Source organism: Propithecus coquereli, unplaced genomic scaffold (genome assembly GCF_000956105.1).
Source record: "Propithecus coquereli isolate 6110/MARCELLA unplaced genomic scaffold, Pcoq_1.0 Scaffold146, whole genome shotgun sequence".
In the NCBI taxonomy this organism is placed as follows: Eukaryota; Metazoa; Chordata; class Mammalia; order Primates; family Indriidae; genus Propithecus; species Propithecus coquereli.
The window spans coordinates 4518430-4534916 of record NW_012138969.1 but is presented as its reverse complement, the minus strand read 5'-3'; the positions used below and the strand labels follow the sequence as shown (position 1 = coordinate 4534916).

General features: G+C 46.0%; 1 protein-coding gene across 1 annotated transcript in view; it reads left to right on the top strand.

Annotated features, from left to right (window-relative positions):
- Positions 1–16487, top strand: part of CACNA1E (calcium channel, voltage-dependent, R type, alpha 1E subunit) — a 421935-nt gene that overhangs the window by 158803 nt on the left and 246645 nt on the right. Inside the window, exons 5-7 of the mRNA XM_012639976.1 lie at positions 856–959; positions 2362–2514; positions 3675–3856. Of these exons, the coding sequence (XP_012495430.1) occupies positions 856–959; positions 2362–2514; positions 3675–3856 (439 nt within the window). The remainder of the gene's footprint in view (positions 1–855; positions 960–2361; positions 2515–3674; positions 3857–16487) is intronic.

Genomic DNA, 16487 nt, shown 5'->3' with positions numbered 1-16487 from the left:
TCTCACGTGAATGAGTCAGGGCTTAAACCCAGGTGTTCTGACGCTTGGTCTTCTGCTGTGTCTTTCCTAAGTACATTTGTATCCTTGTCTCTCCAAAGTGTCTACAATGTCGTGAGATTATACGAAATAAATTGTCTCCTCAAGACAAGGTACTTGGTATACACAATCTAATAGGATTCTTATGAATTTTTATTTGTGTGTGTGTGTGTGTGCTTCTGGGTATGGCTTTAGAAGGTGGAAAAACGGAAGCAAAGAAGCCCAATCCAGGTCAAAGGGTGGTTTGAGGTAATTATAAAATACTGATACTACATGAAGACTACTGAAGTTATTCCCCAATTATTAGTATAAGCTTTAGCGTAATTGATTTGTTTGGTAAAAATTCTAAGTGTCAAGGTGAAGAGTGAGTTACTGCTTTACCGCACTTAATCCAGAGAAATTTTCTAAGGGAGATAGGAGACAGGGGAATCAAAGAAAATTTTGAAATAAAAAATTGAGGCCCTGGTAGGTTGGAAAGAGGGGAAGGAATTTGGCAAGGGACAGAGAGGAGAGTAGGGGAAAAGGTTTGGGGACAGGAGTAGGACTGATGCTGGGGACCTTGTGTTTCACTTAAAATTTGGAACTAGGATTCTGATATGATGATAAGTTGTCCTTCTTTGCAAAGTGAAACCCAGATGGCTAAATTTAATTCCACTCGGAACCACTGGTGATTCACCCAAGCTCAGGTGCGCCCACATACAGCTGGCGTCAGCCTTGTGTGCTTTCCAGGCGGATCCTGCTTCAGCCCAGCTTTCCTCACAGAGCGGGAGGGGAAAGCCAGTCTGTGTGCTAACCTTGACCTTCTGTGTCTCTCTGCAGCATCCTGGCCACTGCAGGGACCCACTTCAACACTCACGTGGACCTGAGGACCCTCCGGGCTGTGCGTGTCCTGAGGCCTTTGAAGCTCGTGTCAGGGATACCTAGTGAGCATCTGCCTTTCTTCTTTCTGCTCTGCAAATAACTTTATTTATGTGTCCTTGGCTGGATCTGGGTCTTAGAGAATTTGGGATAAACAAGAAGCAATTCCTCCTTGGAGGAAGCCCCAGTGTTAATAAATAGTGGAGATGCAGCACCCTGGCATAACGTTTCATTTTCATATTTAACTTTTTTTCAGATCAGATTTAAAACATAATGTAAGAACTTTATAGAAAATTTAGAAAGTTAAGAAAACAACAAAAAAGAAAATAAGGCCATGCCTGTAATCCTAGCACTTTGGGAGGCTGAGGTGGGAGGATCACTTGAGCTCAGGAGTTTGAGACCAACCTGAAAAAGAGCAAGACCCCGTTTCTACAAAAAAATAGAAAAATTAGCCGGGTGTTGTGGTGCATGTCTGTAGTCCCAGCTACTCGAGAGGCTGAGGCAGGAGGATTGATTCAGCCCAGGAATTGGAGGTCGCAGTGAGCTGTGATAATGCCACTGTACTCTAGCCTGGACAATAAAGTAAGACTCTGTCTCCAAAAACAAAAAAAAAACAAAAAAAAGAAGAAGAAAAGGAAAGAAAAAGTAGTCTTTATCTTACCACTCAGAAATAACTTTTGTTAGCATCTTAATATGTCTTTTATTCATTTTCCTGTGCATTTTAATATAATTGGAATCATCATATATATGTAGTTTTGCATCCTGAAATAAGTATTTTATTTTTCTAAAATTAATAATTCTTATACATGTCCTGATTTATTTAGCCATTTTTATATTGGTAGACAACACAAATAATAAAAATAGGTTATTCCCAGGTTTTTTCCCCCAGCTATAAGTGTGCTGCAACAAACATATTTTTACTTAAATCTTTATTCAAGTCTCTGACTATGTTCTTAGGCTAGAACCCTAGAAATACCATGTCTGGGTCAAAGGATATGGCATTTTCTGAATAGTGGTTGTCCTAACTGTGTTCCCCCAACAGCGGGTGGGAGAACAGGATCTGAGATAGAGTGACAGCGAACATGAGTTTTTTCCCTGTTCTCGTAGGATGTATAGGACTAGGCCTAATTTCCTTTAGGAAAGGAGTACTTTCTACTCAATCTAATCTGTCATAGGAATCCAGGAGACAACATGGATGGAACCAGTGAGGAAGGGAAGCAGGCATGTGAATGGGCAGGGAGTAGTGAGGAGGAGGAGGGATTGATCCCTGGGGGAAGGGGTGACGGCAACCTTTGGCTTGACTTGTCCCAGTTATCTCTTTGTGGATTATCTTTACCAGCTCAGGACCACTGGTTCTTTCCCATCAAAGGCCGGCCCTTCTCCTCCTAGGACAGGGTAAACTGAGTCTGCCTTGCCTGATGGTGCTGGGGGAGGGCTCCCTTTGCCATTCTCTGTCCTTCCTTCTAGGCCTGCAGATTGTGCTGAAGTCCATCATGAAGGCCATGGTGCCTCTGCTGCAGATCGGCCTCCTGCTCTTCTTTGCCATCCTGATGTTTGCTATCATTGGCTTGGAGTTCTACAGCGGGAAGTTACATCGCGCGTGCTTCATGAACAATTCAGGTAGGGCCGCGCTTCTGTGTTTTCTCCTTTTTCCCTTTCTCCCTCCTCTGGTCACTGGGATGATTTCCAGGCATTTGAGGGCTGGTTGGGAGAGTATGTCCCAACCCTGGAATTAGAATCAGAAACTTCCTGTTAAGCAGCCTTTTGAGACACAAGCAGGCAAGACTAAAGATCGCCACTTGACAGGGATTATTACAAAGCAAATAACCCCTTAGGTATTTGGAAGAGTTCGAGTAGCTGGTCTCAGCTCCCCCATCCCATGGTAGAGGGCTGTCAGAATGCATTTCAAAAGCCACCTGTCCGAATATGTACCCTTTGTACAATGGCCTGTTTGGCACATAGGCCAGTGAGACCCAGGAGTCAGACTTGGGTCCCTCCTGGCCTTTTGGGGCCTTTTTCCTTCCTTGTTCTTCTTCCGGTTGTTCTTTGCCTTTTTTTTTCCCCCCGTTGGGTTTTGGAATTCTTGGGGGGGTTTTGGGTTTGGTTTGGCAGTTTTGTTCGGGGGATTGTTGGGTTCCCCAACCCCCAATTTTTCTTTTTTTTTTTTTTTTTTTTTTTTTTGCAGTTTGGTTGGGTTCCCTTGGGGGGAGAAGGTTTGGGGGCCGGGTTGAGGATTCCACCTAGGTACCATGTTTTTATGAAAAGGATCTTCGAAGAACACCTTGCACTTTGGATTTCTATTTTTTATTTTTACGTTTTATTCAAGACCAGGAATCTATGCTGGAAAAACAAGGAGCTAGTTACAAACTAAAGGGGCTGTAGTTTATAACTATAGAAACCCAGGAAGAACTCAGGGTTTATCCTGCAGCCTGAAGTTAGGAAACTTGACTTTGCCTTCACCTCCAAGCCTTCTGTGTGATTCGGCCCTGTAAATCCCTGCGGTACTGCAGGTGAGGGTCAGGGGTGAGGCCTGCAGAGAGTGGGGGACCGTGTGAAGGAGAGGCTCCATTTTCAGAAACAAGCGGGAAACGCTGGGTTGCATACACGGCACATGAGCCGGGAGCTGCAGAAACACCAGAGAGGAGAGGGAGCCCGAGACAAAGCAGGACAAGCCTCTTTCTATGGGAAATAAAATTGCTTGCCTGTGGCTTCCTGAGGTCATTTCCAGCTCATGCTAAACACCGTGTGGTTTACCCCCTACCCTCCAAATGTGTCTACAGGTATTCTAGAAGGATTTGATCCCCCTCACCCGTGCGGCGTGCAGGGCTGCCCAGCTGGTTATGAATGCAAGGACTGGATCGGCCCCAATGATGGGATCACCCAGTTCGATAACATCCTTTTTGCTGTGCTGACTGTCTTCCAGTGCATCACCATGGAAGGGTGGACCACCGTGCTGTATAATGTGAGTAGAGCTGGTGGGGGCGGGGCGGGAGGAGGGAAGAAACCTGGAATGAGGCTTCTGGGGTTGTTTGGGCTGGTTAGTCTGGGGACAGGGAGGGCTGGGGCTATGTGTGTGTCGGGGTGAGAAGTCTCAGCAGTTCACAGCCCTCCTTGGTCTGCCCTGTTGCTAAGTGGAAGTACACGGCTTCTTAAAACAATTAGGAAACTGCATCCTATATTGGATGGGTGAACAAACTAGTTCAGTCAGATCCACTTGATAGGTATAAAGTATGTGGGTTTGACAAGGTGGTAGGGTATAGTGAAGGGTATCAAAAGAGTAGATTTCTTGGTTGCTGTCCTCAAAAAGCTTACTTACTGTCAGGTTGGGAAGCTATTAAAGTTCCCAACCCTGCCTGCGCGGTAGAATCAGCTGGGAACTTTAAAAAAGAATCACACCAGCTGGGCTCCATCCCAAACCAATTAAGTAGGAATATCTAAGGGTGAAGACCTGTCTTTGACTTTTTTTAAAGCTTCCTCGTGGATGCTAATACGCAGCCGCTGTCAAGAACTGCTGCATTACACGCACATAAGAAGCATGCTTAATTGTGAGGCTCGCCAGGGATGCTTGTTAAAAATTCAGATCCACAGGCCCCTTCTCTGGAGATTCTGAGTTTGTATAGCTCTGTACAGTTGGTGAGCTGGGCTTTTAACAAGGTCCCTCTGATTCATATGGCATGTTTGGAAGGTTCAGAGTTGCTGCAGAAGACAAGGATGTCTAGCCTCCTGCCAGGGATGTTGAGGATTCCTGCATGGGCACAGAAGATAAACAAGATGACCGTGAAGTCTCTTCTGCCTTCTGGAGTCTGACTTTAATAAATTATCAAAGGCATGGTGGAGAGTCTAAGTTCAAACATGAGAGGTGGGGGTAGGTATGTGGTTTGATGCACATGGAGCCTGGGTGGGCAAAGGAATTCGGGCAGGTGCTTACAAAGGACTGTGCCCTTATATGCATTTAGCCAGCCCACCTCGAGGCAGATACCTGTGGAATGATCACCCTTCTTATGTGTATCCCACTCCCCGCCTTTACCTTAAGGTGCCCTCTGTTTCCTTCAGTCCTTCTCTTGATCGTTTTGGCCTGATTCTACCTGTATAAAAGCTATTAGGTGGGGCACAGGGTGGTTTATACAAAGCACCCTTTAAGAGGAGCTCTGGGTATAATTCACACTAGAGGTAAAGGAAATGCTATGTCTCAGGAGAGACTCACCAGATTGTAACGCCCACAGAGCAAGGATCGTGTAAGGCCTGTGCAAGGAAGTGCTTAGTAGATGTCCATGGATGCATTCCCATGCAGGATGAACAAGGCAGGACTGAGAAGCTTTGCAGAAAAAAGTCAGAGGCTATTATGCTAAAGCTGTAAAGGGCAGTAAAGAAGTTCCAAGGGCCAGATTGTGCCCAGCAAGCCCAGGGTTAGGTGTGACCCAGAAACCCCTGGAGGACTCTCTGGGATTCTCACCAGCTGTGGGAGGCAGCCAGAAGGAGGGAAGGCAGGCGGAGTTGATGAGTGCTGTCACTGTACATTTGAGATGTGAAGGTTGTCTTGAGGCCATGTCACTCAGATTAGCCAGGCGCCTCTAGAAATTAGAGCATTGGCCCTGCAGTGGCTGGTGGCACTTGTGGGGCTTAGGGAGTGATGCATTTCAATTATATGTGTAGCCTCACCTAAGTGATGTGATAAGTGCGTTGAAAGACTGAAAGGAGAAGTGTTGCGTTTTGAGGATACAGGCATGCTTGTTGGTCCTGTTTAGCCAAGGCTCAGATGGTACTGAGACAAGCAGGAGCTGCAGACACAGCTGAAGAACTGCTCACCATGTGTGCATTAGCTCGTGTGTTTGCTCATTCATTCATTCTTTCAATATGTATTAACTGAGCATGTACTATATTCCAAGCACTGTGCGAGGCACTAGAGAAATGGGGAGAAAAAATCACCATGATTCCTGTTCTCATGGTGCTCTCCTCAAGTTCCCATCTCTCTCTAGTCATCTATCGACCACAGGCACGGAGGTCACACAAAGAGACGGTGATCTTGCACCCTTCCTCAGTTTTGCTCCACGGAAAGAGGGAGAAGAGGTCAAGCTACAGATCCTCTGAGACCTTTCATCGTATGGGCTCGCAGGGCTGCAGACTCATACCCTCTCTGACTTCCAGCCTGTCAATCACCAAGCTTCGATTTACTGAAGGCTTTCTGCTACCCGGATGGCTGGATCCAGGGCTAGGAGAACTTCCCTCTTCTCTCTCTCTCTCTCTCTCTGCGTGTATATATATATATATATACACACACACTGGTTGCATACCATGGAATTAACTGTGAACAAGTAGTCAACTTAGTCTTATAAATGCATATTTACATATATGTATGTTTTTGCATATACAAACCAAAAATCACTCACAGAGCATTAACTCTACCGACACCAATAAGATGCAAAATAAATAACAGTGTTGATTTCCCTTTCTACCCCTCCTTGGTCTGGGAAGGCCCAGTCCACCCAGCTGGTGAGCACTGAGAGAAGGGGAACCCCCATTTCCCAGTCCAGTGCCCCTTCTAGTCAAGGGTACAACAAATACGTAGGATTTATTGGCACCAGTTATACCCAAACCAGTAGGAGAACCTTCAGGTTTACCGGCAGGAAGAAGCCCTCTGAAGCAGCCTTATGTGCAGCGTAAATGCATCTCTCCTTGTGCGTCCCTCTTCTACCGTTGATTACTGTTAACTTCATTTGCATGTGACTTTTTTCGTTATAATGAGTTATTATAAGGGGGTAGGGTTCTCATTGTCAGGGCAACCCAGAGTTTCCCACGCTTCATTTAGTCTCTACCAAAACTTCAACTCTGCTTGGTCAGACTCCAGGCGGACTCTTGGTTTCCCTCCCTCCTGGGTCGGAAACAATGCAGAACAGCGTCCCGTTCTGCTGGCTGCTTCTACCCGTTTTGACTGGCTCTCCCCAAGGTCTCCTCAAGCTGCAAACTCTCCCCTGTGCTTACTAATTGAATTTCTTACATTTCTCCTGAACTTGATAGGTGTTCCTTCTCCAGTACAATACGTTCTCCTTCTGATCAATGCCGTTCACACAACAGATGTTATTGCGTTCTAACCCTCTTCACCTAGGCTGGAAGTGGCTAAGGGAACTGACTTTCTCCTGGTACTCGTCTGAGTCTCATTTCTCTTTCTTTCTGGTTTCATGATATCTGCTGATTCAGTTAGCTGTTTTCTTGATTCAGGACTGATAAACAGATTGCAGAGGTTCCAAATCCCCTGCCTGTAGTTACTCAAGTCTCTGTTCTTACAATCCAGTATTTTTCGTTTGTATTTCTGTAGTCAGAGCTATTTCTCTTCCCACCTGCTGTTGGTGAACTTGTGCAGATGCAGAAATCTCTTGGAGGTGTGCTGTTCCTGCAGCTTTGCCTGCTGTATCTGTTGCGACTGGGGTGCTTTGAGCTGCTGTGGTAACAGGGGTTTGTATGGACCACACTGGCTTTGGCAAGAAGAGGCAACTTGTGGTCTGGATGCTTCCTGAAAGTGTCCTCACTCCTCAAAATTCCTTTTCTCTATGACACTGCCTATGGCTCCCTTCTAAGTTGCATTCTCCCAGCTGCCATAGCCAGTATTGGTTAAACGGTTAACCGCTGTTCACTTTCTGTCTCACTGGATTTTGCTTATGGGTGTTATGCATGAGCGTGTTGAAAGCATAACATCCTATCAGGGTTGATGCAAAACTGCCATTCTTTTTTTGACATGCCTCTGATTTTGTGGTATCTACAGAGGACATTTTGGGTCCTGAGGTCCATGAGACTAGGGCACGTGTCTATTCATCTTCTCTTCAGTCTGCCCCCACCACCTCCTCCACATGCCCTGGTTATAGCAGATCATACTCGAAACTCATTTGACAAATAGGTGGCAGGAGCCTATGACCATCTCATGGTGCTAGAGCGATGAGGTGGGCCAACTGACCTAGGATCAGGTATATAGTTGGAGAAATTTGTAGACACCTGTATCCGGGATCACTCATGCTGTTTTCCCTCTGTTCCCATCTGGACTGCCCTGTTCCTGTGTCCTTGCAGCAGTCTGAGGTCCTGTAATACAGATGACTCTTGAAATCCGATACCAGTGTCTGTTCCCCTGCAACTTGTCTTATCCACAAGGATAAGACAAGGAATGGATAAGTGGATCCTGGAAGTTAGTCTGTCCTCTTTCCCATGAAGGCTGGGAGGCAGGGTGTGTGTGCCTAGTAGGGAGCTCTGGTAACTTCCTCGTGGCAGGACACTTTGCTTGCCAGGGTTTTCAAGGAGAGGAGAGAGTAGAGGGAGAGGGAAACCATTTCCTGAACTCATTGTAAAGGCTTTTCTCCTCTCTGTTTACATTCATAGGTAATTACAGATTCATTTGTTAACTTATTATTCAGCAAAGGTTTATTAAGTCCCTGTTATGTGCCAGGTACTATTCTAGATGCTGGGATACAATAGAGACTAAGCATAGAAAAGTCCCTGCCCTCAGGGAGCTTACATTCTAGTGGGGAAATACAGAACACAACTAAAACATATGGTGTATCAGATACTGATAGGTGCTATGGAGAAAAACAAAGTGGGGAAGGGGGAAGTTGGTTGCGATTTTAAATGGAGCTTTCAGGGAGGGCCACGTTGAGAAGATGCCATTTGAACAAAGACTGAAAGCAGGTGAGAGAGTGTCCCAGGTGGTAATCTAGGCAAGGAGTGGCCCACGTGGCTGGGACAGCAAGTGCAGAGCTCCTGAGATGTCTGTGTGCTGGTTGTATTTAAAGAACACAGGGCCTGGTGGGTTGGGGCGCAGTGAGTGAGGGGGAAATTAGGAGGAGATGGAACCCACGGCAGATCTTCTGGAGCCTTGAAGGCCATCGTGAAGACTCCGGTTTTCACTCTGAGTGAGATGGGAAGCCATGGAGGGTTTGGAGGAAAGGAGTGATATGATCTGAGTTATGTTTTAAAGAGGATCACTCCAGCTACTTTGCTGGAGTAGGGCTAGAAGCAGAGAGACAAGTTACGAGGTCACAGATCTAAGACAGAAAGGATGGAGTTTTGGGCCAGGGAAGCAGCAGTGGAAGAGGTGAAAGGTGGTTGGGTGTTGGATATATTTTTAAGGTTGGTGGATTGGAGGTGCGTGTGAGAGAAAGCAGCCAGAAGGGTGCAGTTGCATCTACTAAGCTGGGCGAGATTGTACGTAGAGGAGGTTGGAGGAGATGAGACTTGAGTTTGGATGTGCTTGCTAAATTTGCCATGCTTATTCGACATGGCTGTATGGGAGGGAGTTGAATAAGTGAGTTCAGGATAGAAGCCTGGGCTGCAGATATAAATTTGGAAGTTTTCAGCATATAGATGGTATTTAAAGTCATGAGACTGGACAAAACCACCAAGGAAGAGACTATGGATAGAGAAGAGAGGAGATTCCAGGACTGAGTTCCGATGTTAAGATGTCAGGGCAATAAAGGAGTTATCGGGAAAGAAGACTGAGACAGTGCAAGTAGGAAGGAGAGAGGAAATCAGAGGGTGTGGTTTCCTGGGCCAAGGGAAGGGAGTGCTTCAAGGGGGAGGAAGTCGAGGATGATCAAGTCAGTTCCCTGAAGAAGTGTTTTCCCTATTGTCTCATTATTTAATTTAAAAAAGTAGGTACTCTAGAACTTTGCTAATAATTTCTTGGAAATTTGTGTAAATTACATCCACAGATTCTCTTTAATTCTCATCGTATTTACTCTTTCAAAAGCTTTTAGGTGCCTGCTTTGCTCACTTGAGTCGAACGCTGCAGATGGGACAGGCGAGGTGAGGGCTGAGAACCTCCTGGTGCCAGGAGCAGTTTGAGTGGAGGGGGAAGGGTTTCAGAGAGGGCTGGAAACAGTGAGTACAGATCGTCGTGTTGAATTTTGTTTGAAAAACAATCAGAGAAGAATGAGGCAGATGGAAGAAATGCCATCTATGTGTTGATGGGCATGATCCATTTGAGATAAAATCACTGTGGATGAAGGAGAGGGAGGAAATTCAGAGGAGCAGTCTCCTTGAGCAGATATGGGGGGATGCTCTAGAGCACAGGTGCGGGGCTCGGCTCAGGTGGGCGCTCCCTTCATTCATCCATGGCACGAGGAGGGAGGGCAGAACAAGTGGCTGCAGGGGCTGGTCCGTGGGTAGATGTGGTGTCGAAAGCTGGTAGAAATTCTCTTCCTATTGCTTCTGTTTTCCCAATGAAACAGGAAGTAAGGGCATCCACTGAGGGCGGGAGGAGAAAGATGCTGGAAATTTGAGGAGAAGGTATAAAATCGTTTTCTAGGAGCGCGAGGGAGTAAGTGGAGTAGGGAAATGCATCTGGTTGCCGGGCAGCAGTAAGGACCCACTGGAGTTCGTGGTGACAGAGTTTCAGTGAGTCCAGTGAGCGTGGTGTGCCTTCCTCTGGGCACATTTAGCCGCGTGGGCTCAGGCACGAAGTAGGTGGAGAGTTGGCTCTGAGCAGAGTAGTGTTGCCAGGTGAAATGAGAGAGGGTGCGGAGAGCCACTGGAACCCTGCAGTGGGATTGAGCTAGGTCACGAGGAAAGAGGGGGATGAGACAGTGAGAAAGGAGGAGAATAAGTGGATTATAGACCCTTTTTGAAATGTGACTCTTGAGTCTGCTGGACAAATTCAGTCTGTGGAGTGAGTAGAGAGACCCGTCTCATTGCATCGGGGAAGTAGGAAGTGGGCTTGGAAACCAAATGTTCTCGTTTCTAATTCGGTGCTCTCGCGGCCCCCAGTAGCAGGAGAAGGAGCGTGTGTGTGCATGCGTGTGTTGTACATGTGCGGAGTAAGCTGTGACTACAAGGCGCGGCACACCTCTGGGCCCTCCGTGACATCACTCCTGGGGCGCCTGGCTGCTTCAGCTCGATTCAGAATGTTGACTTGGGGAACATTTGGGGACCGAAACCCACCAGTCCCGCCTACCACCTCACTAGCATTGTACTCTGTAATCTTGTTTTCCTCCACAGAGTGTCTGTCTAATTCTTTTTTTAAACACATTTATGTTGCAGCTTCTGCTGCTGCCTTTGGCTGCCTGTTCTCCTGCTAGTTACTTGTCCTCTCTAAACCCTGCAGTGCCTTCCTCCTGGCCACAGCCCTCCCCTCCCTGGCTGTCCCCCGGGAAGAAACTGGGGGTCTCTTTCTTTCTCACGCTCATGATATTCCCATCCAGGGCTGCCCCCACCTTGAGATTATTCCTACTCTTTGCATTTCCATCTTGGTTTCTTAATCATTTGTGCAACCAGAGATGCCATCGTGTTTGGGCTCACTCCAAATGTGCTAAGTTTGCCTCTTGATCCGGTGCCTGAATTTCATGCCACGCGCCAGGCCGTTCTCCTGGTCTTTTGTGTGTCCAGAGCTCTCAGGCTGGCTCCGGCTTCCTTTCCTTTCTTCCAGCCCACTCTAACACACGGCTTAATTTCCAGTCTGTGGCCAGAGGCCTCAGGTGCCTGACGTGTCACAGCGATTTAGGATATGATCCCTCTGCTTGGGGGCAACACCAGGCCTTAGGACAAGGGGGCAGAAGTAAGTGGAGGTAGCGCGCTGGTGACTCAGTGGCCGTCTGGGGCACTTTCCACTGGATCACTCCGGAGCCCAGATGCTTTCGGACTCCCGGCCAGGCAGGGATGGCACGGTGCCGGTATTCGGCACATGGGGACAGCCAAGAGGTCTCTATTCATTTTTTCCTCCATTTGCCATTCACTGGAAATGGCTTGCGAGCAATCTCTTTCCATGGCCCTCAGGGTGTGGTCCATCAATGAGGATAATTTCAGATTCCCAGGCCCTGCCCCAGCTCTGATGGACCAGCATCTCTAGAGGTAGCATGAACGACTCTGTATTTTCCACACACTCCCTCATGGTTCCGAGGCCCCGCTGAGGTTTGAGAACCACGGCTGCACGTGACCGTCACTGTCGGGCAGCGGGAGGGCAGAGCGGGAGGGCACTGGGGCAGGCGTGCTGCCTTCAGCCTGTGCCCGCCAGATGGATTTCCGCGAGGTCGTGATTTACTCAATATTTGCCGAACATCAAGTGACTGGCACACGGTGGGCTCTCAGGAAGGAGTTAATGTACGGACTTGAGTCTAGAAAGGGGTGCACGCGTACTCACGTAAGAACAGGACAAATGGGACATAGTGAATTGTGGGGAGATGCATAAGCAGAGATCTCTGGGAGGGCCGAGTTCGGAGTGGTTCATTTAAGGAGCGCTTCTGGAGAGCCCTGTAGACTCTGGGCCTGTTGAGTTTGAGGCCGGTGGACTCCAGGGCAGCTGGCAATGCCGGATTGCAGCCTGCTGGTCAGAGAAGTCCGAGCTTTTGATAGGCTGGGGACATCACTTCCCTACTGGGTGCTTAGCTGCTATTTGACATTTTTACTTTTTTTCAGGGACAAGGCTCAGAAACTGACTTTAGAAGGCTGATGGGAGAGAAGGATTGGGAGTCCTAACTTCCTTTTAACTACCCTTTCCTAGACCCTTCCTCACTTCCTGTCTGTTGAAAACAGTATGCACAGGTTTACATATCTTTGCATGTGTAAAGTTTTATATTTGGCAGTTAGATGTCAGCTTTTTCTCGGTGGCGAAGTTCCAGCTGAGGCTTTCCCTACTGACCTACACCAATGCCCTCAGTTACACCTCAGCTCCCTCCCAAGGAGAGCAAGGGATTGAACAGGGTCCCTTCCCTCCAAGATGCTGTGCCTTCTAGGGTCCCCACTTTACACTTCGGAGAACCCTTTCTACAGCACTCCTGAGACCCCACACTCCCCGACTTTCCCCTTTCTCCCCCTTCCTCGGCCCACTGTCTGCCCACGACAGGAAACAGGGTTCTCTGCACTCACGGGGCAGGCAAAGCAGTGGAGTTAATTACAAGGAAAAGATTTTATATGTGACTGGTGAGTACAGTTTTGGTTTATCATCTGCATTGGAATATGTCCGACGTCCTGGGAATTCCCAACACTTAAAATAAAATGCAAAAGCCAGTGATGAGACCAGTCCCAGAGGACCCGGGATGCCTTCTGATTTCTATCCCCCTTGGCTTCTCCTGTTTCACTCTTCTTGAGAAGCAGTAGCCTGACCAGGGCCCTTCCTTCCAGGGCGCAGTCTTCCTCACCCCCGGGAGCAGGGAGTCCTAGCACCTGTGAGAGTCAGAGACAGGACCACTTGGGTTGCCACCCTCCTGAGGACACTCTGCTGAGCACCTTCCTCCCCTCCCCATTCGCCATCCCAAGGCCACTGGCCTTCACCTTGATCCAGGGACTTGTCAGCCGAGACCTGTGGATGGTCTTTGGGGGCATCTGTAAAGTTTATTTCAAATTTTGTTATTAACATATATCTTTTAACGGCCACATTTTCTTGAGTCTAAGATACCATCGATTATAAGAGCTATCAAAAATTTAATAACAGTATTTCAGGGGGGGAAACCCCCACTGCATTCTATATGGTTTGTATTCATATATACTGAGTTACACAACCTTCAACTGCAAAGAAAGGTATCCTGTAGAATTGAGGATATAGAAAATTAAGGAAAAAAGCTAATTTAAAAAGCCACACATAAGCAATGTGTTATAGGCCAAATTTTTACACTTGGAGACCACCTGTGATCATACTGGCTTAATTCCTTTTTTGTGCAGACCTTGGAGTAAGCTCCTTCTGCCAGCTCTGTATTCATCTGAGCTTTGTGTAAATGTGCTATTGATTAGAAAACTTGTAGTTCTGTTAGTCTTTTTTTTTTTTTTTTAAATCAGGCCTGAGCTTGTTTGCCTACATAAAGTGATACAAGTGAGCACATTATTACTTTTCTGTATGATTCAAGGTTTTCTCAATACTGTGAAACTAGAATGAAATATAAAAATAAACTGGATGCCAAAGCTGATTCAAGACTGCCACAGTCATCTATAACCCCAGCTTCAAATTTTTATCTTCCTAAAAACAACCTCATTTTTTGAGCGATATTATATAAATGTTCTGCATTATGAAGATATTTATATTAAGTATAAAAAAATACACTTATGCCAAAACATGTCCCTTTGTACATTTTACGCATTGACGTCCTGATGAAGATCTTGTTTGAAGAAAAAAATTTCTGATGCTAGAGGTTCTATGACATAGTGCTTGGGAATTACTACCTGTGGGACTTGGGCACCTTATTTAATCTCTGTGCCATTGTTTCTTCATCTGTAAAGTGAGGTTAATTAAGGTACCTACCTAGAGTAAGAATTAAATGAGATAACATGGGTTAAAGCCCCTGGCACGTGCCTGGCATATAGCACTATGATGTTAGAAATTATTATTTAAAAAAATTTAAAACCATTCATCTGGAGTAGACAAGGATAGCATCTTCTTCCCCTGGCCCCCTGTCCAAATCTGCTCCTCTCAGACTGTCCCTTTCTCTCAGTCTAGCCACACCGTACCTTCTGTTTGCATCTTTGCCGATCTCGAATCTGTGTTCTTGGAATCACCTCCACAACTCTGGTGCCGCCTCCTCTGCAGAGCCTTCTCCAGCTCTCCTGGAGAAATTCAAAGGAGAGGAGATTTTTCCTCTGAGCTTTGTCCCCCAGACTGAAATGTCACTAGCATCCATTGGGCACTTTCCCCAGATTCCCTGTGTTATTAGTTGTCTTTTGGGTGTTTGTGTCCATCTTCCTAATCTGCATGTTGTTCTGTCTTCCGGCATCAACCATGGTACCCTGGACCTGGTTAAGTGTTCTGTAAATATCCATCGATGAACTGAGTTCACAGAGCAGCTGCAGGAACCCACCAAAGACACCCTGGCTTCCAGACGGCCGGGCCATGGGGAGATGCAACACAGGTTCTGTTCCCAGCAGGTGAGCTGCCGTCAGCAGGGACACGGCCAGTGCTATCGGCAGTGGCTGTCACCACTGTGGCTCCCGACTCTGCTTTTCCTGCTTCATTCCAGCTCAGCTCCCTCTCCCTTAACAGGTAGAGAAAAGAGAAGGCCAGTGAAAAGTGGGGTAAAGGTAATTCATTTCAGTGTTTACAGTGGGTTTGTGTGTAATTAGCAGTTTATTTCTGTGCCGCAGTTGGCCTCCTTGGCTTGGAACCTGGAATGCCTTTAAAGAGACCCATACCTAGGCAATCCGAGGGATGATGAGGACTTTGGAACAGAATGAAGAAAAGGCACAAAGCATGCCCTGCCTTTGGTGCTGATGTGTGACCAAGTGCAGCCCCTAAATTGAAGTTTCCCTTATCTCTGCCCCTGGCCTGTCCCCACGGTTTTGTTACTTGAGTCACTTTCTGTAGGTGAATATACCTTTGACTTAGACCTTTACCAAGCTCCATTTTTGACCTTTGTTCACATCAGCTTGGGATTTGGCATTTTCCCTGTGGATAAGGGAACGGCTGCTGGATCCCCTCAAGCTCCGTGATTGTAGGCAAAACGTTTGACCTCTCTTAAGTATCCGTAGATGAATAAATAAACTTGCATCAATCTTGTCATCAGTAATATGGGGGCAACACTGCCTACTGTTTCTACCTCGAAAGAACCTTGGAACAATGACATGAGATAAAGCACGTGAAAGTGCTTTGAAAAATACATTCATCCCTCACTATGTGAGTGCCCTTGTTATGACTTTTTGTTTATGTGAGCTGTGCACTTAGAAACTCAATTTTGCTAAGTGAGCAGGTTTGGGTTTTTTTGCTCACTCAGAGAGGTGTGTGGTGTTTCAGGGACATGTATGGCAAATTCTACTATCATGTTGTCTGTTTCTTAGCACGTTTGCTGTAAGTCTGTTCCATGTTCTGGGTGGTCTCATGTCTTCTGTTCTTGCTTAGAAATATTGTGTTGTTCATATTATGTACATATTGAAGAACATATCCATATTTGGTGCAAAAATGGGATTTTAAGTGTTAACACCAGTTCTTGCTAACTTGCATAATCTCTGAATAACTGGTGAAGTGCTGATGTTGCAGCTGCTTCCAAATTCTAACGTGCTTTAGGACTTTTCACCATTTATGTAAGGGCAGACCTGACATTCATCTGTAACAGTGTTCCTGAAAGTCTTCACCAGACTGGCATCATGAGAAAATAATGGCAATATAGTTTTTCATGAAACTATTAATTCTTCAACTTGGAATTGAATTTAAAAATTTAAAATGTTAATGCCCTTTCTTGGAAAAATAAAAAGTTAACAACCCTAATGCAAACCCAAATTCTTTTGTATTTGTTTTGTGAAAACTTTATGATCTGTGAAAGCTAAAAATAAATCTATGCTAATACATATTTTATCTGTATAATAGACTAATATAATCATATTAATATAAATAATTTACTTTTTAATGCATAATATCACTGTTAGCAGTTTAATGCTTGAGGGTTTTTTTCCTACTCTAGTGACATTGAAATTTTTACATTAATTTTTAAGAGAAATTAGTATTAGGTCATTAAATATGAAATGTCCGATTTTGAATCAAAAGTTTAGTTTATTATATCTCAAACAAAAAGCAGTAAAATTAATCAAAGTATGTACTTAAACTATCAATACAGTTTTGCCATCTTAATGGTAGCTTGTTTATGCCAACAGCGAAGAAGTCTAGAGAGTGAGTGGCAATGAAATCGTGAAAAGGAGTTTTCCAC